This window comes from Triturus cristatus, chromosome 2_2 (genome assembly GCF_964204655.1).
Source record: "Triturus cristatus chromosome 2_2, aTriCri1.1, whole genome shotgun sequence".
Classification (NCBI taxonomy): domain Eukaryota; kingdom Metazoa; phylum Chordata; class Amphibia; order Caudata; family Salamandridae; genus Triturus; species Triturus cristatus.
In genome coordinates this window covers 13976760-14002522 of record NC_140582.1, presented here as the reverse complement: position 1 = coordinate 14002522, position 25763 = coordinate 13976760, and the positions used below count along the sequence as shown (strand labels likewise).

The following is a 25763-nucleotide window of genomic DNA, read 5'->3' as shown; positions in this document are numbered from 1 at the left end:
CACATGCTGCTGATGACCCTCAGATAGATCCACTCCAAGGCAAGACAGACCGTCCCCCTGGTCCAGGACACCAGCCAGCTCAAATACAGCACCGGCCTCTACAGAGGACAACTGCAAACATGCAGGAGAACTTATCCACATCCAGGGTGCATCCGCACACCTCATCTGCAACATCCCCCGCCCCAGCCACATCACCGTCCACCTGGGAGAGGTACAATGGCTCACTGTGTGCTGCAGGATCACCTTCAGACTCCTCAACCACACTCAGGAGGCAGTCCACAACCCCAGACCCAAACCGACCTTGGACGTGTGTCATCCAACACCCCGTTAGCCCTACTCCATGCAGCCCACCTTGCCCTGGCCACCATTCATCACATCCACATAACCTCAGCATGCAGGAGATAGTTCTCCCACCTCGCAAAACAGACCTGGTACTCCCTCCCCGGGCACATCAACATGACCCATGACCTCTACACCTTCATGTAACTCTACCAAATTTGTCTGTCAGAGCAATATAGCAAGCCCCCCCTCAGCAGCTTGAGGCCATCACGGGTGAGTGTTAGGCTCCATGCCTGTATTTTGTGATACATTGTGAGCCATGTGTGTCCTCGACCGGACTCAGATCCAAGTGTATGGATGGCTGGAGTTAGTTCCACACTTAGGCATACTTTAACATATCCCCACATGTAGGTTGTGGACTCATGCTAAATGACTGCAACATGAAATTACAATTATTAATTTATTAATTTCGAGCTCTGGGGCTTGATTTGTGCACAGGAAATGGGGAAATGCAGGGACCATAGAATCCAAAGTTCACAGGGGGAGATGGGATCCTTGGCATTTGAAGTCATCAGAGTCCAGCCCACAGTGTTTGGCATCATTGGTCAGACTGTGACCAGCAAGTCCATGTGGCAGATGATGTCAGTCAATGGGGGATGCTGTCGCACATGAAGGCCAGGTGCCTGGCCAGGTGACCTGGGAGATGTGGATGGCCCGCTGCCTCTCACGGACGACCAATCTTCCTCCGGGGACCCTCAGATGCAGGCCTTGACGATGTTTGGGACGCTCCGTCAGACGAATCCTCCTCCTCCTCCCTCCCTGTGGCTGGTGCTGGTCTGCGCCTGGTGTCACAGGGAGGGTTGCCCATGTTGTCGGCGATCCGACGGAGTGAATGGCTTATGTCCCTTTGCACCGCCAGTAGCTCAGCCAGTCTTGCCTCCATTCATCCTTGGTGTTGTTGTTGACTGGCGTGTTGCTCGGCCTGCTGGTTTTTGATCTCTGTGAGGGTCACCACTACCTGGCTGATCTCCCTGGTGTCACGCCGGTATGCCTCCATGATGTTGCGGATGTGTGACATACCGGTCCCTTCAGCTGGCTGGTCAGGTTCTCTCCTCCGCCTGCCTCCACTCCTGCCACCCCTGCCCACACGAGCCAGGCCTGCTGTTGTGGGCACATCGGGTCGACGGGACCCCTGAGGGATGACAGTGGCGGTGTTGTCTGCCTCCTCCTGGGTGCCCGCCGCACCTTGTTCCTCCTGGACTGGCTCTGTTCAGTGCGGGCAGGGCTCCTGGGTGTCTCCTGTGATGTGGCAGGAATGGGGGTGGTGGTTGGGACAGATGTTCCTGAAGCAGGTGCTGCAGGGGCTTGGACAACAGAGAGTCCAGGTCGGTCGGGGTCATCCGCGGAGTGTTGAGAGGCGTCGCTGCTGGTGGGATCCGGTTCCTCCCGAGCCTGTGACTGTGATTCTCCCCCCCATTGTTGGGGGGATGTTCATCACGTTGCCCTGTGTGTGAGAGAGAGACAATGTTAAAGCTGTTTAATGTAACATGCATGTTTCATACACATTCAAGTTGGTACAGTTCCTCCAGGTAGTTGTATGTGCCTAGCATTCTCCTCAATGTTCACTTGTGTATGGGTATGTTGCGGGGGACAGATTGATATGTTCGCCTGAGTCTTTGACATGTCCATTTGTGGCTTGGATGCTTCTTCGGCTATGTATTGGTGTTGTTGTGTTACATGTCCATTGTGGCAGTGGGTAAATCCATTGCCTGTCCTGGTGGTGTGTGCTTGTGTAAGGGGTGTGTGTGACAGGGCCTGCTGGTGGGTGTAGTGGGATTTGGCACTGGGTCTCCCAGGTGATGTAGCTGTCCCCCCATGGAGCATGCTGCCATGACAGTGAGTGTGAGTTCCTATCCTAGATATCTGACCTTGTTGTGTTGGTGTTTGTGTTTGCACTGGTCACAGGAGGGCCTTGTGCTGCCTACACCAGGGCGGAGTGTGAGCTATCTTGTCAGTACTTTCCCAATCCCTGGGCATTGCGCATGGTGCATGGGTATGTAGCTGGGCCATATGGGATGAGGGCAATTGCGTCTGATTTGGAATTCAAACATGCGTTTTGGTGCACCCACCCTCCCAGCATACGGGACATCCATTCTTGGTTGGTGCTTCGTGTAGCATGGGACATGGCATGGCCTTGCTTTCTCAATGGGGCATACACATGTTATTGGCATTCGCGTTGTTTGTGACTGTGGTTCTGGCGGGTGAGGGCTTGGGGGTAGTTGCGTGCATTAGGTGTAGTTGGGGTGTGGATGCCATTACCCCCATGTTACATAAGTGGTTTGTGTACTCACCAGGCTCTGGAGGTCCTTGGAGTCCATGTACTCCCACCGGCGGAAGCATGGCCATCACCTTCTCCTCCCAGGGATGGTAATGTACTGGTCTGCGGGGCACGCCACCTCCAGTGATGTTGGTCTGGGCGTGCTCTTCATTCATTTTTCTCTTGACCGCCCTCCGCAGATCGTACCACCTGGCTTGGCATTCATTCCTGGTCCTTCTGATGGGTGCGACAGCATTCACCCTCTCGACGATCCTCTGCCACAGGCGTGATTTTTCAGCTATGCTGGTCTGTCTGACCAATGTTCCAAACAGCTGTGGCTCGACTCTGATGACTTCATTGACAAGGATGTCCAGCTCCTCCCTTGTGAACTTTGGATTCTTGTCGGTGGGCATGGTGTGGGGTGAGGGTGTGGATGGTTGTGGGTGTGTGGGTCTGAATGTGACGGTGTGTGTGTGAATGTGGAGAGGGGGTATGTGTGAAGGGGTGTGTGTGTAGGTGTATATGTTTAGGTGGATGGGTGCAGTGGTTTGTGTGTGCTCTGTAGCAGTGGTGAGTCTGTTGTAAAGGCTCATGGTTTGTGTGTGTGGTCCCTTTTTATTGGTCCATTTGTGGGTGGGACTAAGTTAGAATTTTTGGTGATTGTGTTATAAGGGGTGGTTGTGAGGTTGCCCCTCTGTTTGCCTGTTTGGATGTGTCCAGGTCAGTCCTTTTCATTTTTTGTGCAGTGTAGACGTGTTTTGTGGTGTTGTGCGAGTCGAATAGGCCCTCCTTGTGCTGTTTTACAGTGTCCGTGGATCAGTACGGTAAAGGGGTACGAGTCATACAGCCACACACCCCCATGCGTTGTGTATGTACGGCGCGTACACGGACATTGCTATGTACGGTGCGTACACCCCATTGCTTCTGTACGGTGCGAGTGCGTAGACCGCCATCGCGTATGTACGGTGTGTACCCGCAACATCGCGTACCCGCAACATCCACCGTACATACGCGATGTTGGGGATACGCACCGTACATTCGCAATGGGAGTACGGTGCATACATACGCGCAGGGGGTACGCACCATACATACACGATGGGGGTACGCACCGTACATTCGCACTGGGGGTACGGTGCGTACCTATGCGCTGGGGGTACGGTGCGTACCTACGCGGGGGGTACGGTGCATACCTACGCACTGGGGGTACGGTGCATACCTACGCGCTGGGGGTACGCACTGTACATTCGCACAGGGGGTACGGTGCGTACCTACGTGCTGGGGGTACGGTGCGTACCTATGCGGGGGGGTAAGGTGTGTACCTACGCGCTGGGGGTACGGTGCGTACCTATGCACTGGGGGTACGCACCGTACATTCACACGGGGTACGGTGCGTACCTACGCGCGGGGGGTACGGTGCATACCTACGCGCTGGGTGTACGCACCATACATTCGCACTGTGGGTACCATGCGTACCTACACGCTGGGGGTACGGTGCATACCTGCGCGCTGGGGGTACACACCATACATTCGCGCTGGGGGTACGGTGCGTACAAACTTCGCTTCATAGCGGGGCAATGTCATTCCCCGTGTACGGGACGTTTTCCGTACGAATCGTAAATTGTAACGCCGGTCCGGATCGTACTAGTACGGTCGGACAAGGGGCCCGATTCACAGAACTAACTTAAGACAAAATCCTAAACTTACTACCATTTTCGTATTCACAGAAGGCACTTACTCATTTTGGTATTCACAGAAGGCACTTACTAATTTCGGTATTCACAGAAGTTAGGAGTCCTAACTTTAGGACTCCTAAATGCCTTCTGTGAATACCGAAAGTCTTAAAATTAGGATGTTTCTCAGTTTAGTAGTAGTATAGTTAGGACTCCTAACTTTAGGACTCCTAAATGCCTTCTGTGAATACCGAAAGTCTTAAAATTAGGATTTTTCTCAATTTAGTAGTCCTAAGTTTAGGACTCCTAAATGCCTTCTGTGAATACCGAAAGCCTTAAAATTAGGATTTTTCTCAGTTTAGTAGTTGTAAAGTTAGGAGTCCTAACCTTAGGACTCCTAAACTGAGAAAAATCCTAATTTTAAGGCTTTTGGTATTCACAGAAGGCATTTAGGAGTCCTAAAGTTAGGAGTCCTAAATTTAGGACTACTAAATTGAGAAAAATCCTAATTTTAAGACTTTTGGGGCCATATGTAGGTAAATTACATTTACCGATTCTTAAATACCGAATTTTACCGATTCGGTATTTATGAATCGGTAAATGTAATGTAGGTAAAAAAATACCGATTCGGTAAGTGTCGGTATTTTAGAATCGGTATTTACCGATTCGGTAATGGTAACCTGTATCTCATTGATTCCTATGGGCCAGGAGGCCCATAGGAATCAATGGGAAGCCAGTTACCATTACCGAATCGGTAAATACCGAATCGGTAATGGGGGGAGCTCAATCAAGGGTGGCAGGGTGTCACATTGACACCCTGTTGCACCCCTGATTCCTGCATGTGTGCACATGTGGCACACATACATGCCCTGAGGGCATGTGTGTCTGCCACATTGCACATATCTAAGGGCCAAAAAATGCATTAACTGAGTCATTCGTCATTTACCACCAACTTTCAGTTGGTGGTAAATAACGAATCCCCACACCCACCACACACTCCCCCTACATCTCATTTCTGTGTTCGGTATTTACCGAATCGGTAAAATTACCGATTCGGTAATTTTACCGATTCGGTAAATTACCGAATACAGAAATGATCCCCCTACATATCAAAAGCCTAAATACCGGTCGGTAACGGTATATTTACCGAAAATCGGCCGTTACCGACCGGTATTGGGCTACCTACATATGGCCCTTGGTATTCACAGAAGGCATTTAGGAGTCCTAACTATACTACTACTAAACTGAGAAAAATCCTAATTTTAAGACTTTCGGTATTCACAGAAGGCATTTAGGAGTCCTAAAGTTAGGACTCCTAACTTCTGTGAATACCGAAATGAGTAAGTGCCTTCTGTGAATACCAAAATGAGTAAGTGCCTTCTGTGAATACCAAAATGGTAGTAAGTTTAGGATTTTGTCTTAAGTTAGTTCTGTGAATCGGGCCCTTCATTTTTACGATTTGTACGGAGAAGTGTCCGGGTCCGTCTCATACTAATTTACCCGCTACGATTCGTTCGGATCGGGCCGATCCGTATGTACTTTTTCCCGTACGGATCGTACTTCAAGGGTCGGACGTGACTTGTACGATTCGTACGGAAAAAAATACGGATACGAGTCGTACGGGAAAAAAAAATACAGGATCGGAATCGACCCCTTGGTTGCTGAATTTGTTCTACGGGCCGCTTTACCATAATCTAACCTCTCCTTCCAGGATATCCAGTGAGAGATTCTTTCCTGTCAAACGCAGGTGTGTGTGAGTTAACGGCTCACTGTGATTCCCTGTGTCTTATGACTTCTCGATGCCCGCTGGGTTTCACAGTTTGTGGGGTGTTAATATGTGTGTATATTTTTAACTGAATTATTGTTCTCTTTTCGCTACCAATATATTTTTGTCGCTCACTTTATCATGGTGTATTCTTGTCATTTTTGGAAGGGGGTTCTTCTCACCACCATTTATTGCATATTCATTGTCCTGTAGGTGCACATTGGAGTTTATTGCTCCATGTGAAGATTGACTGTCTTCAATACAACTATCACTGACAATTATTCATTGACAGCCTGTTTCAAAGTGTACGTTACACGTGACTTATTGCTTGGTAAGAAGCTGTACATGGGCACTCTAAGTTATCTTTTTTCTACATTTTCCAAACGTAACTTTGTTTCTCTCTACTAAAAACACTGTACATTATTATTTATTTTTCTTCCTGCCGTCTGTTCTCTTCCCCCTCTCCTTTTTTTGACTCAACATCTAATTGTGTGTTTTTTTCCTGCTTTCTCTTTCTCTTTTCTATTGCACTCATCAGATATGTATTTTTAATAGGATTTTCAAATTTGTGGACCTCTCTTTAGTTTGTTGTGCCTCTTTACAATTGAGAGAATCCCTTTGTAAGATATTACGTCAACAACATCTGTCTCACTTTTAGACATATGACTTTGTAAATGTTGTAATTTGCTATGTGTTGTCTTGATATATGATAAGGTTTCATTTTATTTAGTTTTTACTGTAGAGTCAAATTGTTTGCAGTTTTTTGTTTTGTTCCGTTTGTATCAACATGTTTTAGTGTTTTGTGTATTAGTTTTGCTGTGATGTTGTCTTGATTCCTGTGTCTCATGACTTATATGTAAATTGTATGTGTTCTTATTACATTCTACAGCCCTGAGGAAGTTCCCTATATGGGAATGAAACGCGTTGGCTGGATTGTCTTAACTTAATGAATTTTAAAAGAATTTGTTTGGAATAAAGAAGTTATTTTTCTACCTACACTAGCCCACTGGACTTTTTGAACTGCGCACCCCCATTTGTTGAATTGCAAAGCAAAACTAACTTAAAACTGCTGGTTGTGTGACGGACGTACGCTTGCCATTACCACGCATGCTGGCTCAACGCGGTGTTAACCAAGCAAGTTTTAACCACACATATGCCTTTACAACGCATGCCTTTACAATGAAATATGCATTGTTAAGGCATGTATGGCAAAGATATATGCGTGGTTAAAATGTATCTATATACCCCGACCCCTGCCCCCCACCTTGAGCCTGCAAACGCTCCCAGGGCAAGAATCTACTCTGGACCCAGCCCCTGCCCCCGCCCTGAGCACTAAAATTCCACCAGGGCAAAAATCTTCCCCGAACCCATCCTACCCCCCCCCACCCCGAGCCCTAAAATAACCCCCTGCCTTATGGTGGACAAATAACTTTATAAGCGGTCCCCAGATGGCAGATTAAAACTCAGAGGGGAATGAGACCGTTAACCCAACTCAATACAAACCCGGTAAGCATGTTTCTGCCCTCCTCAGGACCCTATCCGGGGGGTTTCGAGCATTCATCAGGACAAATAGGTAGTCACTCTGCCAAAACGAGCCAATAAGTGATAAATAATGGTTGGACACTTATAACATCCATCAAAGTGGCAATTCACAAAAGTCCACTATTCTCAGCACCTAAAACGAGAGTTTTAGATAAAAACCATTATTGACAAGAACTAGGACAAACAACCGAACACAGTTTAAAAGAGGGTGTAGCATGAATTAGGAAAATCACCCCAAAAAGCCATGCTTAAAAGTTTAAAGTGCTAACCCACTCTCAAAACGGGTGCTAGGCTTCAAGACAAACCTTATTTGATGGACATAAACAGGGCTAAAGGGTATAAAGAATAGAATATAGAGACAGAGACACAGGTTATGAAGGCGGCATCAACAGTATTATTACCTCATCTTTAAATTACACCATAAGGGGGAAGCAGATCAACTCCAATTCTTCAAACCAATCTTCATAACGAAAAATGAACACGGTTCTCGTATGGAGAGTAATAAGGTTCTATATGAGCAGGGAAAGGCGTGCGAAACAATCGAGAGTGCTACAACTGTCGTGTGAATCAGAAAACGGAAGAATCAATGCCCTTCATAATAAGGAGACGGAGTCCTTAGCTCAACTCTGTAGCGTCGGCTGTTCTTCACGTCCATCTCGGTGAAGAGACCACATAGATGGCAACACTCACTTTATATCCATAGTGACCCATTAAAGTTCAGCAGCTAGCATCTAGATGACATGACGCTAGGATTATGGCGACTATAGTTTGGTACAAGAGGCATAATAGCCTCCAACGATAGCGCTACCACTGTGTTAGCATCAGTACTTGTTTAAAGTGAAAGGGGACACCACGCTATGCGCCACTGGATGTTAAAACACGCAGCAACTATAAACAAGCATTTGCAATGCAATAGGTCTCGTATTTGCGAGACTTTGAGCTACTGGCATTGTAAATAACAAACTGTTATAATCTCTATCAATGTTTTTTATTTATGTGTTGGTTTTGAAAACAGATAAATAAAAGGAATTGTGATTTGCAATATTAATAGTTTAAAATGTCACAAATGCGAGACCTATTGCATTGTAAATGTTTATTTACACAGAGGAATCTATACCATTTTCTCACTTTGCCTTTAGTAGCATAACCTGGACTTTTTCCATAGACAATGCAGCAATGGCCACTGAGACCACTTTGATGGCACATGATTGCAGAATAACCCCTAATCTCTAGCACACTCCACTTTCACGTTCCTGTCTCTCCACAGCGTCCTCAGTTTTCACAAATAAAAATACACACAGAAAGCTGTTGCAGACTTTTTCATGACTAATGTTACAGCTCAGTACATTTCCTTTTAAAGAGATAAAACCAAGATGCCGGGTCTCTTTCCTTGATTTCTCTTCCTTTCAGCAGTATGACTTGGGTTATTAATAACAAAAATGAATCAGCACGCAAGGGATTGATTTCACTTTTTCAAAAATATAGACTTCAGAACTAGAGTGTTTCCTTTCTCCGGCTCATTATTGGACAAACACCTGCTTTACTTAGCCTCGAATGCTGAAATATGAAAGAATTATGGACAACTACTCTCTTGTTGAACTTGAATTTTGCTGAAGCTGCCATGCATTGAGCTACAAACACTTCTTGGAGGAATTTAAGCTCATTAAACCGAAGCGACGTGATCAATGTTGATGGTATGTGGGAAGCAGTGCCGTACACGTGCACATCTCCTGTTCTCCGTACGTACACATCTGCTGTCTCTTGTGCAAACGCGAACAAAAGAGATGCACGTGCTCATCTCCTGTCCCCCTTCCGAACAGAAACCGACAACAATAGATCTCGCCAAGGCAAGCAGCGCATGCGCTGCGTTGCTGGGCAAGACCTAAAAATATTATCTAATTTTCTCCATAAATATACTAGAAACTATTGCCTGCCATAAAAAAATTACAACAAGTTCTGCAGTGCCATCTGCAAAACACAGATGGTAATAGACTACATATGACTATTAAAAGTCAATATGTGGTGTTAATTACAATATATGACAAATGAAAGGCTCCCTTAAATCATTTGTCATTATGAACTGAAGCCAAATAAACGTCAGTGGACACAATCGAGTCTATAAGGGATGCTAAAGGTATGCCTTAGATAGGCTCATCCATGAGATATCCTAATTTAGACCAACTATGTGGCTGCGCAATCTGTAGAGAATGAGACATTGTTTAGGATTCTCCAACTGGTTCCGTATCATCGGTTTGTCAATCACTGTCTAAAAATTATAGTCTTCAGATTGGCACTCTGTAGGGCAGAGGTCTTCAAACATTTTGATGCAGATACCACCTTGTGAAATGTTTTTAGGCATAAGGGCCCCCTTTTGACGAAAATTTCGAGAACCTGGTACTCCTCATCATAGACAACTATCCAAAACCATAAACGCCCCGAATTCCCACAGCAAATAATTTTTACGGTGGGGAATTAATATTAAACAGTGTTTAGCAAACCAAAGTTCAGTGAGTGTGGGGGTGTAGTCAAAGGTGTAACTAAAAACAAAGGGCCTCATGTATGAGGAATTGGCATAGGGCAGCGCCGCAAGTCTTGCTGGGATGCCATATGCCAATGTGAAAGGGCAGGAATGTACAGTATTTATGAAATACAGTACATTCCTGTCCTTTTCCTTTGCGTTGGCGCATAATTGCACGTTTATCAACAAGCTTAGCCTGTAACGTGGAAGCATGCCCTGTGCGACCTCCGGTGCCTCTTTGTTTTGCCAGTTTGTTTTATTGCTTTCATTTTGCTACTGGGAATTTGAAGCCTGTGTGTCCATTGTTCTCCGTGCTTGGATGCCTGTGTGGTAGTCTGTGTGCATCGGTGTCTGTAAGTCTATTGTTCTCTCTGCTTGGATGCCTGTGTGCATTGGTGTCTCTAAGCCTGTTGTTCTCTGTGATTGGATGCCTGTGTGTTAGTCTGTGTGCATTGAAGCCTGTGTGTATATTGTGCTCTGTGCTTGGATACCTGTGTGGTGGTCTGTGTGGATTGCAGTTTGTATGTCTATTGTTCTCTCTGCTTGGTAACTGTATGTGTAACAGGTGAAATGTTGATATTATAGAATGTTCTAGCGCTGGGAGGCCTTTGGGTAACCACGATCCGTGTGCATCGGTGTCTATCTGTTAGTGTGTGTGTGTTGGACCGTGTGTGTCTCTGGGCCTATGTGTGTGGGTGTGTGTGGGTGTGGTAGTGTGTGTGCAAGTGTTTCTGTATGCCTCCGGATCTATGTGCATGGAGTCTGTGTATTTGCTGGTCTGTCATGGGTACCTGTATGTGGACTGTGTACATGAGTCTTTCAGTGTTTATTTCTCTGGGTACCTGCATTCATTTTGGTTGTTTTATTTACCTGTGCACGTGTGTGCCTAAATGCCCATTGTCCTGTGTTCACCGGTGTCTGTATGTATACTGGTTAATGTGCAAGGATACTGGTAGGTTTGGCTGCCTCTATGCATGTGTGTATGGGTCTCCGTGTATGGGTGCCCGTTTGTTTCTGTGTGTACATGTGCGTGTAATCTATGTGAATACCACAGGTGGTCATGCGCCATGTACAGGAAGTGGGAGGCCAGATGTCCTCTGTGCATACCGGGAGAACTTTACAGACAGGCAGATCGGAGATTCATCAATGAATCAATTAACGTAAGCTTTAATCGGCTATAAAAACCGTGAGCCAATGTATTAATTTGAGCATTTATAAGTGAAGCTGGGGAATGCGCAAACCCCTTCCCAGGCTTCCACGTCCCCCTGGGGGTCGCGCCCCACAGATTGAAGACCTCTGCTGTAGGGTAATGTCTGGTTAATTTGGTGTTATTTTGTCAACAACGAATTGTGCTGCAGTGTTCAATAATTCTCTGCCTCACTTTTCTTGATGTCATACCCACATATGGAAGTCCACAGGGGGATCTCAAGAGGTTTATCACCCTGCTGCTATTACAATTGGTGTGCTGTCTCAATTCGCAAGGCGTATTCAGCCCACAATCCATAGATGTAGCTGAGATTGTGAACTCGCATATTGAACAGGAACCACAGGGGAAATGTCCCTTCACTTTAGGCATAGCCCCTAAAGTTGTCAGAATATTTGATATTTAAGGCTAAGGTCTTGTGTGCACTAGAGTGTCTTCAAGATTCTTACCACGTCAAAAAGCAAACATAGGTTTATTCATCTCTAGTTCACCAGTAATCCGTATATGCCAATTCTTCAAAATGCTCTTTTTGACAGCAGTAGTTATGCTACTAAAGGTACTCACACAAACCAATCTATCCTCCTTGGAACGTTGAAGGTTCTCTAAAAGAGCATCACTGTTCTTATGCGTAATTTTCTGGTTGTTAGTTGTTGCTTCAACAAATCAGAATGTTTGTCAAATTGATCAACATCAGAACAAATCCTTCTAACTCGCAAAAAGTGCCCAACTGGCTGGTTCCCTGTAATAACTTGGGATAAAAACTGTCACATAACAGAAGTGAGATCTGTGCCATAGGTTTCTTGAAAAGTTTAGAATGCATTCTACCATCCTTTGGGTACAGTAATAAATCCAGGAATGGTAACTTTCCTTTACTGTATTCGCAGGTGAAGCTAATGTGGTAATTTCTAGCATTTAAACACGTGAAATGCATGTATCCCTTCCAAAGTGCCTTCCCGCACTATAAGTACATCATTGATGTAACGTCTCCAAATCTTCAAATTCTGTTGAAAGGGATTCATATCTGAATAAACATGCTGGCATTCAAATTGGTGCATACAGCGATTCGCTATGCTTCCCATAGACATACCGGTGATCTGTAAATACAGGAGATCTTAAAAAAATAATAAGATTGCTTTCATTGATAACGTTGAGCATTCTACTATGAAAGAAATTTGTGTTCTTTTATCGGTCAGATTGTTTTGTAGAAGTTTATGGATTGTTCTCAGTGTCTCATCTTGTGTAATTGATGTACATAAAGACTCCAGATCAAAGTTAACTACGAAACTTGTTTCCACATCAAATTGAAGATCTTTCCGAATATTTAGGACATGTTTTATATCCTAAAGAAAGGAGGGCATCTGACCCACAATTGGCCTCAGAAAATAATCAGGAAATTGCGATAGCGGCTCCAAAAAGTATCTAATCTCCGAGATGATTGGTCTACCCGGAGGGGGGCATTGTGGCTTATGTATCTTTGGGAGTACATTGAAATATGGAGCTTTAGTATGTGTGGTTATCAAAAAGTCAGCCTCATTTGGTGTAATCCACTCTTCTTCTTTTGCTCTTGTAACCAACTTTCCAATCACTTTATGTAACCTAGGTTTAGGACTCTCTGCAATGGTTGATAAAACCTAAGATAATAGAGTTAGTTAAGGCATTCATTATTGTAAGTCTCTGTACTTAATAATACAATTGACCCACCTACGACTGCCGGCATGATGGAAATGATGGTGTCAGACCCTAGCAGGTGATCTGTTTCCATTAGTACCCTAGATAAATTGAAAAATTGCTACATGACCCTTTAGTCTATGAAGGTCTTTCTGACTGCCTTTTCAAATGTAGTCACGTCTGATGGTATTGTGTGAGGTGGATGATTAAAGGTGGACTTCTTCCTCAGGCCTGTATATGTATTGGTATCTGGTATCTCATTATTTGGTGCTTTATGTGGTTCATCGTTCCCTATTTTTCTTTTTTAAATGATGGTCCAAAGCTTTATATAACAAAGTGGAAAGGCTTAGAAAATACACATAAATGAGCCTCTAGTTTTGACTTAAAAGTGTGATCTTACCAGCCTTGGTGATGTTAAAGATGTATGTACTTCTCGATTACCCCTCACATTAGCTCGACATACACATCATTATTATTTTATTGGAATGGCTTTTATTTAAGCTGGTATTTTTTTTCAATATGAATAGCTGATGTATAGTGCATTGTGGTATTATGTTTAACAAATTATAATTTCAAACACAGGAGTCAATGTGATGTTACAGTTGGTTATAATAATGGTATGTTGCAAACAGTTTAACTCTCTATTTCATAGGCTGAAATATCTGCACTAAGAAGAAACACCAGCTACGCTTATGATGTATTGATGTCTAATCTAGATGCTCTTTTTTAGAAAACTGATACAGACGTGATGCTGCTGTCAAATTATGAATGTTTTATAATAGTATCGCCAGAAGTGTACTGTTATAATGCAAAATTGAAAATCAATAGAAACACATTTAAACAAAAAAAAAATGAATATCTATGTATAGAATGTTCCATTTCTTTTACATCTGATAAACTTTGTCTCTTGTGTCTGGATCGAACGTTGCATACTTATCTGTTTTGCTTAAAGCTCAGTATTCACCAACTGCGCTTCAATTCCAGCTAGGATGGCTCCTTTTTCTGCACAATTTAGTTTTGTTTGATAAATAATTGTTTCTGGTTTAAAAAGTTAATATGTTATTAGTTTCAGTTTTCAAGTAATTAATTTCACTTGATCAGCTGACACTGGCTGGTGAAACCATTCACTATCTTTCAACAGTACAATGAATCCTCCACTATGTATTTTTTCTATCTACAATTCTCAATTGTCTACGGAATCAGATCTCAACATCAAATCTTTAAATAGTGATATATTGTAAAAAAAGGAATCTGTACAATGAAATATCCAAGGATACATGGAATGTTGCTACTAGCTATTATAGTGCATGCTTAAGTATGTTTCACATTTAATTTTAATGAAGTTAAGGCTAGATTGCCAGTTGAACTATCACTAAAATATTGGGAATTAGAAGACAAAAGGCCTTACCTCAGCTAACCTCATTTGCTTAAATTGTCTGATGGTGGGATAGTCAGGGCGTCCAAATTTTAGCCATTTCAAATATGGATTGGTGACGTTGTTATCCATGTAATATGTTACATACACAAGACCTTCAGAAAGAAACATACATCAGAACGTTAAAGATGCAGAATAATCAGACAAAACAACTTCAGAAAAAAAGATCAATTCAAGTTAAGTGCCCTATTAAAGAGCTGTTTGCGAGACATAATAAGAGATGGTGATTGCCCTTGTTACTGATTATACCATGAATATAATGTTATGGTCATTTGTTTTAGAAGCATCAAAGTACATTTTACATTTGAATAAGTATAGTCTTCTTACTGTTGACCGAACTGTTTATGTATGTGACCCCAAGTCTGCTACTAATCGTTTGTAACTTTGCTGTAGACATGACTGCTGCCTGGTCTGACCCTCCTGCTCTCTGCCAGGACAGGTCTGCTCTTTCCAGCCTCAGCCAGCACTGCTGCCATGGAGGATGACACCTCAGTTTCACGGTAACTACTGAGGACGCAGTCAGCCAGGACTACATCAACCAGCATACACAGGGCTCCAGGAGGTGGCCTGGTCATTTCCTGTTTCCTGCAGCTGGTGATGCTTTGTGCTATAAAGCGATTCTCTCATTTCCGTGGCGCGAGAGGTGCGCGGGCAAAGCCCAGGCCAAGGACGGGCCCGTCCATGCCTGGCCGGGCCACCCCTTGAACATCTGCCACTTGGAAAGTAGCAAGAAGGTACTGTGTTTCATACTGATGGGGTCTAAGTACATATGATCCCAAACATTGGTCGGACTTTATTTTAGACTGTACATATATTGTTGACCAATACATCATGGGGGGCGGAGGGTATCTTGCGGCTCCATACCTCCGTAGAGGGGTGAGGTCCCTGCCTGCCCATACTCGCACGGTGGTTGAGGCGTGGCACACAACCAACAGACCAGTGGGATGGGAATCCAAATTGACGTAACAAACGTCACTATGGGAAAGCGATGTGCTGGGCGACGTGGGACGCCTACAGGGATTCCGTAGATGGAGCCTTATTGGTATAGACACCCTTTGGGAAGTGTGGGGGAATGGAACCATGGTCACATTTGCAGACCTCAAGATAGAATATCAAATGGCTGACGGAGAGCAGTTTCGGTACAGAGTAGGAATACCGAGCTCTCGCACTCTCTTACAACTCTCCCACCGCCACCTCTAATCCTCTAGATCTCACTGGAAACGAAATCCTAGCCATCCTCCAAGACCACAACTCTGTCCCAGCCATCCCCCGTCCACTAGATACGAGTCCTGAACACCCTATCAGCACGGTCACCATCAATCCCAACAGGCCATCTACCCTCGATAACAGAAGTGTGGTAAAAAGCAACCTCGCGCCTGTATTTCTATCCGTCCAGACTCCTGACACTCCCCCAGACACCCCCCTATCTGGTCTTTTAATCAACTGCCGTTCAGCAGTCAAGCATTTCGCTGATATTGCTGACCTCATCCTGGACAAAAACCTAGACCTAGCTATACTAACTGAATCTTGGCTCAATGAATACTCTTCCCCTTGCCTGGACTTATTAGTCCCTCCCAATTACAACATCGCCAGACTGGACAGACACTCCAACAAGAAAGGAGGAGGCCTTGCCTGCATCTACCGATCCTCCCTGCTTGTCACAGAACTCTTGACGGACTCCACCGACTCCTGCGAATACCTCGCACTCTCCATCTGCAGCAACTCATTACACCTTTGTAACTTGCACATTTTTTACCACCCTCCAGGTTCTAACAACTCTTTCACTGATCACCTCTTGGAAATCATTACAACTAAGATTTCCTCCAATGCCACAGAGGTTTTCCTGGGTGATTTCAACCTGCACTGGAATGACACTAAAGATCCCTACGTCAACGCCATCAAAGACCTCCTAACCGACCAAGCCCTGACTCAAGCCTGCTCTCTGCCAACCCACTCAAAAGGGGCCATCCTTGACTGGATCATTTCTAAGGAATCCTCAGTCAAGCTTATCTCCAAAGACCCATGTGACTGGTCTGACCATCACTCCATCTCTTTCATTTTACCTGGGGCCCGCAAGACAAAGACATCTCAACCGGTGTTTCCCAAACGCTGGACCAGAGTCACTAAGAACCTCGACCTTATGAAACTAGAGGCTCGCTGCAAATTTGACCTCCCCCCGCACATAACCACGGTCAGCGACCTCAATGAACATTACTCGTCGTCCATTTCAAACATTCTGGACGATCTTGCCCCTCTAAAACTAAAAAGAACACAAATCAAAGACAGAAACCCCTGGTTCACTGGTTCCCGCAACATGGAGAGGAGATCCCTACGGCAATCTGAAAGAATCTGGAGACAACACCCCTCTGCAATGCATCTCAAACTTCTCCGCCAGGCAAGAAAAGCCTACAACAAGCACATCCTCAAATCCAAAAAAGAATATTTCAGATGGGAATTGGGGAATGCCAAGAATAGACCCTGCAAGCTCTTTGAACTGGTCAAACTCCAATCTAATAAACTGGCTAAAACACTGAAAGAATCCCCCAAATCTCTAATATCGTCAGATGAATTTTCCTCTTTCTTCGCTGATAAAATCACGGCATTAGGAATTGAACTCAGTACCGCCACCTACTCCCAACCCCTTCCTGACCTGCCACATTTTTCCGCACCAACCACCCTGGCCTCACCTAAAAACCAAGCCCGCTGAACTGACTTTGAATACTATAACGAAGACTCCATCTCCAAAATCCTCTCTACCTTAAAACCAAATAACCACTTCAATACCCCGCTACCTTCCAACTGCCTCGCTGCCGCCTCCCAATCCATTGTTCCTTGCTGGACTGCAATTATGAACGCCTCTCTCCAGCAGGGTTTGATTCCGGACCCTTTGAAAGCCAGCCAAGTCCTCCCTATCTTGAAAAAACCATCACTGGATCCAGACTCCCCTGACAATTTCAGACCTATCTCCAATATCCCGCTATTAGCCAAAGTATTGGAGAAGTGTGTACAACAGCAACTAAGTCAGCACATCAACAACTTCCACCTACTTGATGACTTCCAATTTGGATTCAGACCAGGGCACAGCACTGAAACTACTATGCTTCACATCGTGGACGATGCCCTCCAAACCCTAGACCAAGGCAAAACCTGCCTTCTAATCCTCCTTGATCTATCCTCTGCCTTCGATACGGTCAACCATGAAAAACTACTTGAACGCCTCAAATTCAGGATAGGTCTGGATGGCGTGGTCCTCGAATGGTTCGGGTCCTTCCTCCACAACCACTCTCAGAGATTCCTCATCAACGGCAACCTATCAGCTCCAACCCCGGTCACGGCCGGAGTCCCCCAAGGTTCAACCCTGTCCCCCACCCTCTTTATTCTTTACTTAGAGCCACTCACCAAAGTTCTCCGCACTGCCAACATCTCCTACCATATGTATGCGGACGATACCCAAATATACATCAATATCTCTTCGCTCGAGGAGATCCGCTCCCTGAATGAGACCCTGAAACTGACTGTCCAATGGCTAGTCAATAACCAACTAAAACTTAATGCAAAGAAAACCGAATTTCTCCTAATCTCCCCTTCAAAAGCCAATCTGGAGATTCAGATGTGGATCAAGGCCATCACAGCCCTGAACTGCCCGCCAACCATTGTGGACTCTGCCAAATACCTGGGCATAATCCTCGACTGTAACCTGAACATGCAAGACCACATTAACTCGATGGCTAAAGCAGCTAGATTCCACCTGAGCTACCTTTGGAAGCTGTAACCTTTCATCGATGCTCCTGACTTAAAAAATGGCAGTTCAAGCACTAGTCATCTCTAGACTGGAATATGGTTGTTCCACCCTTACAGGATTACCCAAGATCTCCTTAGCACCTCTAAAAGCCTGCCTCAGCGTGGCCGCCAGACTACTCACAGGCACCAGGTAATACGACCACATCTCCCCACACATGAAAGCGCTGAACTGGCTCCCTCTAGAGACCGGAATTCAGCTGAAACTGGCATGCATTACACACAAGGCTCTATACACAAACTCACCTGCTTATCTGGCACAGAAACTAGTGGTATCTGGAGGAAGCAGGAACTCCCGGTCCGCTAGAAACCTCTTACTCCAACCTGCCTTCTTTCAGAAAAAAAGAACCTACAATAGGGCATTCACCGGAGCAGCACCAAGAATTTGGAACTCTCTCCCACCCGCCATCAGAAGAATCCCTTCTCTAGCATGTTTCAAAAAGGAGGCCAAAACCTTCCTCATGGGTAAATTCCTCGTCTAAGGCCTACCCTCAACCACCACACTGTGCCTGACGAATCTAAGACTATCGCTTTTTCCCAGATCACCAATTCTCCACGCCGAGAATATATGGGACCTTTGTTGTTACTGACTCTAACGGTGATTGTAACCATACACCTGTATCCCCTTCTTCCCTATGTTCTCAGCACCCCGGCCCCTCGCCATCCATTTTGTTGATTTTGTATATTTCTGCACTTTAAACCTTTTGTTTGTTCAACACTGTATACCATGTAAAGCGGTCTAATACCCTCACGGGTCAAGTTCATGCTCTATAAAACACAAAAATAAATAAATTAAATAAATACTTGCAACTGAGACGTGCCTTACCACGCCAAGTGCCAGAGGGGGAGTCGCTGCCTGAATGCTCCCCACTGGAGGACCGGTTGATATTAGACGCCATGATCGATAAAGCTGTTTCACTCACATACAGGAAATTAATGAACAACCTCCCAGACCCTCTGAGACCGCTATGGGAAGGCTTGGAGTCAGATGGGGCACTGTTGGGGGATGATGACTGACAGTAAGCGATTCAGAGCCCCATGGAAGTGGCCATAAGGGCAAGATTCAGGCGAATTCAACTCAGGATCCTACATAGGTCATATATTTCCTGTACATTCCAACATAAGATAGGCAGATCTGATACAGACCTCTGCTCTAGGGGGGGGGTGTGGAGGTGGGCACTTTCTTCCACATAATCTGGGTGTGTCCTAAGATCCAGTGATACTGAGAAGGAGTAGTTGGGGTAATGGATTTGGGAAAAAGGGGGTGGTGATGGACAGAGTTTCTGAATGATGCAGAATACTCTTACCAAGTCAAGAGATCATGGTTTTAATCCATCACCGTTTTTTAGCTCACTGCACCATCCCAGCTCAGAACCTGGCTACATGCAAATTAGTCTGTACCTGTCCCAGTGCATGATGGGAACAGGGCAAACCAAACTACCAAGCCAATTCTTATACTGGGAAGGAAACAAGCTTCGGGGGACCGGTTTCTGGCATCACAGCCTTCGTCGGCCCGGCTTGCCTGAATCCTGATGGTGCAATGAGCAAGGGACTCACGTCTGAGCATACCCTCCCACACAAAGTGTGGATAAAATCGATTTGGGAAAAAGGGGGTGGTGATGGACAGAGTTTCTGAATGATGCAGAATACTCTTACCAAGTCAAGAGATCATGGTTTTAATCCATCACCGTTTTTTAGCTCACTGCACCATCCCAGCTCAGAACCTGGCTACATGCAAATTAGTCTGTACCTGTCCCAGTGCATGATGGGAACAGGGCAAACCAAACTACCAAGCCAATTCTTATACTGGGAAGGAAACAAGCTTCCGGGGACCGGTTTCTGGCATCACAGCCTTCGTCGGCCCGGCTTGCCTGAATCCTGATGGTGCAATGAGCAAGGGACTCACGTCTGAGCATACCCTCCCACACAAAGTGTGGATAAAATCGATTTGGGAAAAAGGGGGTGGTGATGGACAGAGTTTCTGAATGATGCAGAATACTCTTACCAAGTCAAGAGATCATGGTTTTAATCCATCACCGTTTTTTAGCTCACTGCACCATCCCAGCTCAGAACCTGGCTACATGCAAATTAGTCTGTACCTGTCCCAGTGCATGATGGGAACAGGGCAAACCAAACTACCAAGCCAATTCTTATACTGGGAAGGAAACAAGCTTCCGGGGACCGGTTTCTGGCATCACAGCCTTCGTCGGCCCGGCTTGCCTGAATCCTGATGGTGCAATGAGCAAGGGACTCACGTCTGAGCATACCCTCCCACACAAAGTGTGGATAAAATCGATTTGGGAAAAAGGGGGTGGTGATGGACAGAGTTTCTGAATGATGCAGAATACTCTTACCAAGTCAAGAGATCATGGTTTTAATCCATCACCGTTTTTTAGCTCACTGCACCATCCCAGCTCAGAACCTGGCTACATGCAAATTAGTCTGTACCTGTCCCAGTGCATGATGGGAACAGGGCAAACCAAACTACCAAGCCAATTCTTATACTGGGAAGGAAACAAGCTTCCGGGGACCGGTTTCTGGCATCACAGCCTTCGTCGGCCCGGCTTGCCTGAATCCTGATGGTGCAATGAGCAAGGGACTCACGTCTGAGCATACCCTCCCACACAAAGTGTGGATAAAATCGATTTGGGAAAAAGGGGGTGGTGATGGACAGAGTTTCTGAATGATGCAGAATACTCTTACCAAGTCAAGAGATCATGGTTTTAATCCATCACCGTTTTTTAGCTCACTGCACCATCCCAGCTCAGAACCTGGCTACATGCAAATTAGTCTGTACCTGTCCCAGTGCATGATGGGAACAGGGCAAACCAAACTACCAAGCCAATTCTTATACTGGGAAGGAAACAAGCTTCCGGGGACCGGTTTCTGGCATCACAGCCTTCGTCGGCCCGGCTTGCCTGAATCCTGATGGTGCAATGAGCAAGGGACTCACGTCTGAGCATACCCTCCCACACAAGTGTGGATAAAATCGATTTGGGAAAAAGGGGGTGGTGATGGACAGAGTTTCTGAATGATGCAGAATACTCTTACCAAGTCAAGAGATCATGGTTTTAATCCATCACCGTTTTTTAGCTCACTGCACCATCCCAGCTCAGAACCTGGCTACATGCAAATTAGTCTGTACCTGTCCCAGTGCATGATGGGAACAGGGCAAACCAAACTACCAAGCCAATTCTTATACTGGGAAGGAAACAAGCTTCCGGGGACCGGTTTCTGGCATCACAGCCTTCGTCGGCCCGGCTTGCCTGAATCCTGATGGTGCAATGAGCAAGGGACTCACGTCTGAGCATACCCTCCCACACAAAGTGTGGATAAAATCGATTTGGGAAAAAGGGGGTGGTGATGGACAGAGTTTCTGAATGATGCAGAATACTCTTACCAAGTCAAGAGATCATGGTTTTAATCCATCACCGTTTTTTAGCTCACTGCACCATCCCAGCTCAGAACCTGGCTACATGCAAATTAGTCTGTACCTGTCCCAGTGCATGATGGGAACAGGGCAAACCAAACTACCAAGCCAATTCTTATACTGGGAAGGAAACAAGCTTCCGGGGACCGGTTTCTGGCATCACAGCCTTCGTCGGCCCGGCTTGCCTGAATCCTGATGGTGCAATGAGCAAGGGACTCACGTCTGAGCATACCCTCCCACACAAGGTGTGGATAAAATCGATTTGGGAAAAAGGGGGTGGTGATGGACAGAGTTTCTGAATGATGCAGAATACTCTTACCAAGTCAAGAGATCATGGTTTTAATCCATCACCGTTTTTTAGCTCACTGCACCATCCCAGCTCAGAACCTGGCTACATGCAAATTAGTCTGTACCTGTCCCAGTGCATGATGGGAACAGGGCAAACCAAACTACCAAGCCAATTCTTATACTGGGAAGGAAACAAGCTTCCGGGGACCGGTTTCTGGCATCACAGCCTTCGTCGGCCCGGCTTGCCTAAATCCTGATGGTGCAATGAGCAAGGGACTCACGTCTGAGCATACCCTCCCACACAAAGTGTGGATAAAATCGATTTGGGAAAAAGGGGGTGGTGATGGACAGGGTGATAGGCCTGCTGGTTCACCTGGACGCGCGATGGCACTTGCTGGGAGTCACAGGAGAGACTAGGTGGCCCACACACACAAAGACGGGGTTTATGCTGGCCTCGGGGGTGGCGAAACGAAACAAAGCAAGGGCATAGGGGGACATCAGACCCACCAAGACTTACCAATTGGAAGCAGGAGCTAGACTGGTGCAAGCAGGCAGAAAAAGTAGTATGCAAAAGCAGAGGATGCCCCAAAAAATGGGAAAAAATCTGGAACCCATGGGAGAAGAACAGGACCCAGAGGGAGGGGGGGCAAGGGAGACGTAACAGAGTAGTAAAACTGAGGTGTATTAGATGTTATGACTATAATCTGTGCCGTGTATATTTGTACCTCTCACTCCGAATGGTGCCAAAGTATATCCGCTTTATCGATTAATAAAAAGTTTTTTTTTTTAATAGACTGTACATATATTGAAAATGGAGACGTGGTTCACATTGACTTTTTTTTAAGAACTGCATTTGTATGACTGATTCGTCTGCATTGGCTTTAATGTTATGCCATCTTGTGAACTACAAAGGGCCTTGGTCGCCCATCTGATTATTCAAGCAGATTACATTATATCTCCCTGTTTAATACAGCTACATAGGATAACATGGGTAAACATAAGCGTACAGCCGCTCCCCTTGCATCAGATATTCCTCATACAACAATTGAATCTTATCTAGTACAAGCAGTTAATGTTATCTCTAAAGATATAACTTAATCAACGTCTTGTGCATCTGCAGAACCTTACTTCCTTTGCGAACTTTTTGGCTACGCCCAATTTGACGGATCCTGAATGTCCAGACATGCCAAGGAGCTCTAGAGGAGTGTATGAAGGGCGACTCAGCTCAGATGGCCGCCCGTTTTGTAAAATACATGTCCAAGATCAATTCTGTGTTATCAGCAGACGAGCGCCAAGAATCTTAGCCTTGCCAGTTATGAGCCCCTCTGCTACCATGAATTCCTCTTTTTAATAGAACTTGGAAAGTGATTTTTATTCGTTTTGTACGTATTGCAATGATTTTAATTAATTGTGCAAATAAAATAAAAAATATTCTAAAGATATAGACAAGGCAGAACAAAGCCTTTCTTTGGGGTTAGGAGTGGAGGGGGAAGGGTCATCCACGGCTGACGTTGGCCCACCCCTAGCACAGGAGTCGCAGCTAGAGGGGCCTCTTTGTCCAAGTGGTGTTGAAGGGCCGGTTCTTTACCCCCCTCTCTGAGCTGGTGTTAGATCCCCCACTAGAGGATTTCTTTATTACTGCCTGCCCCTCTACACCAAAAAGGAAAAGAAAGTGTAAGAAGGCCATAACGGTGGTTGGTGGCTCGAAAGCCCATACAAGGGCTAACAAGAGACACCCAGAGATTGTTAATGACCCAAGTATCCTCCCGGAGACACAACTGGCTTACAGTAGCCAAAATAATAACTAGAATGGAAGACCTGTTAGCCCCAATAAGACAAAAATAGATAGTTTGATTGTTGAAGTGTGTAAGATTAGCTCAATTTGCTGAAACCCTTCCAGAGGTATCATGAGGGGGAATGATACAGATGTAATTACCATCTACTATAACACCTCTTCTATTGACATTAAATAATGGGTCAAGTAAATGCCTAATGGAGAAGAGTGGAGGGGTCGTCACTGTTACTGAGCCAAACTACAGGGGCCACGAGTCTGTATCTGCTGCTTTGGATAATATTAGGCCAACCTCACAGCAGACCCCAGGGAACAAAGTACACCCTAAATAAATCGACATACCTTGCCTTGAGTTGCAGTTCTTAATAAATAAACCAGTGGCGAACAATGGTGCCTATAGTGTTGGAGCTCACATTTCGATGAATTTGCCCCAGAATGCTGACCATATGTGGCAGTCCTAGCTGATGTCCCCCTTGAGACCTGGTCATTTAGAAACCCATGATTCCTTGAAGAATAGAGTTGTACATTGGCTCTGTACCCAGGAGCAAGACAAATTTGATTTATTAGGAGAGTGAGCTGGGTCAGCCCTGTGATGAATAACATTAAAGGGAATTGTATTACTATTAATTTTAGAGACCCAAACTGGGTGAGGGAATCCCTAGCCAGGGCAAGCCCCCCATTTCTTATGGATCAGAATATATCACTCCAGCCTTTGGTTTTCTTTTATAGGCAAGGAAGGTATAACCAGCATACTGAGGGGGAGGATGGTTATCCACCGAAGGGGTCAGGCAAAGAACTCCAACCCAGTCTGCCTTTGTCAGTATCACATAGGTTAAAAGCACTGAGCTCCCTGCAGGATAATGATAGGATTCGGGCATACATCTGTGATTGAGGTCATTACTTCGAGGGACAAGATAGATGATCCTGACATGACCTACTTATGTTATGTTATGTTAATGTTATGTTATGTTAAACTCTTTTATAAAGCGCACAGCTGCCCCAACGAAGGGGCGTCCCGGCGCTAACAACAGTATCCTGAGGAGAGAAGATTAAGCCATGGGGAAGAGAACTGTCTTGATAGCTTTGCGGAATGAGGTCAAACAGTCCAGACTGCGGATTTTCAACGGCAAGGAGTTCCAAAGCTTGGATACCAAAAGACGGAAAGACTTGCCCCCGGCTCTCGATCTCTTAACTCTGGGGACAGAAGCTAGCATCAGTTCAGAAGAGCGCAACACACGATTAGGAATGTATGGGGTGATCAAGTCAGACAGGATCTCAGGGGTAGCAAATTTAAGAATTTTGAAAGTAAGACAGAGGGATTTGTATTCAATTCTTTTAGAGATCGGCAGCCAATGAAGGCGTCGGATGGCCCCTGCTCCTGAGCATGATCTCGAGAGACCAAGGATGGCACGAGCTGCAGAGTTTTGAATACGCTGAAGACGATTAAGTTCCGCCTTATTAGCCCCTAGCAGCAGAGAATTGGCATAGTCTAGTCTTGAAAGAATGGTGGCCTGGATTATAAGTTGGCGTGTAGCCGAGTCAAAAAACCGGAGCGTGGGTCTTAAAGCACGTAGAAGACCAAAGCAGGTGCCAGCTATTTTTTTGGTATGCTCTTGAAAGCTCAAGGTCGAATCGAACAGAAATCCGAGGTTCTTCACCACCAGTTTAGGGGTGGGGGCAGGTCCCAGGGATGGAGGCCACCAATGGGAGTTCCAGAGCTCCTTGTCCCTGCCTACCAGAAGAACCTCTGATTACTGGTACTGATTACTTAGGTACTAACCCTATTGAAGAACCGCAGTCTGGTAACACTAAAATTATTGAACCTCTGCATGTAGAGAACAACTCTGTGGACAATATTTGTCAGTGCGATAAACAGTATAAAACTTCATCTATCAGTAACTCTGGTTGTGTAATGGAGAGAGGGTATCAAATTGTGTCATGGAACATTGGAGAATATGCAAGCAAACAGGGTAGATTAGGATGGTCTGACTTTATTAGTGATCTTGATGTAATTTGCTTACAGGAAACATGGTGTGAAGCCGCTATTTATTTCAAAG

The 25763-nt window shown here is 45.4% G+C and overlaps 1 protein-coding gene across 1 annotated transcript in view; it reads right to left on the bottom strand.

Annotated features, from left to right (window-relative positions):
- Positions 1 to 25763, bottom strand: part of IDUA (alpha-L-iduronidase) — a 1533398-nt gene that overhangs the window by 245011 nt on the left and 1262624 nt on the right. The window contains exon 10 of the mRNA XM_085640933.1: positions 14372 to 14493. Within this exon, the coding sequence (XP_085497059.1) occupies positions 14372 to 14493 (122 nt within the window). The remainder of the gene's footprint in view (positions 1 to 14371; positions 14494 to 25763) is intronic.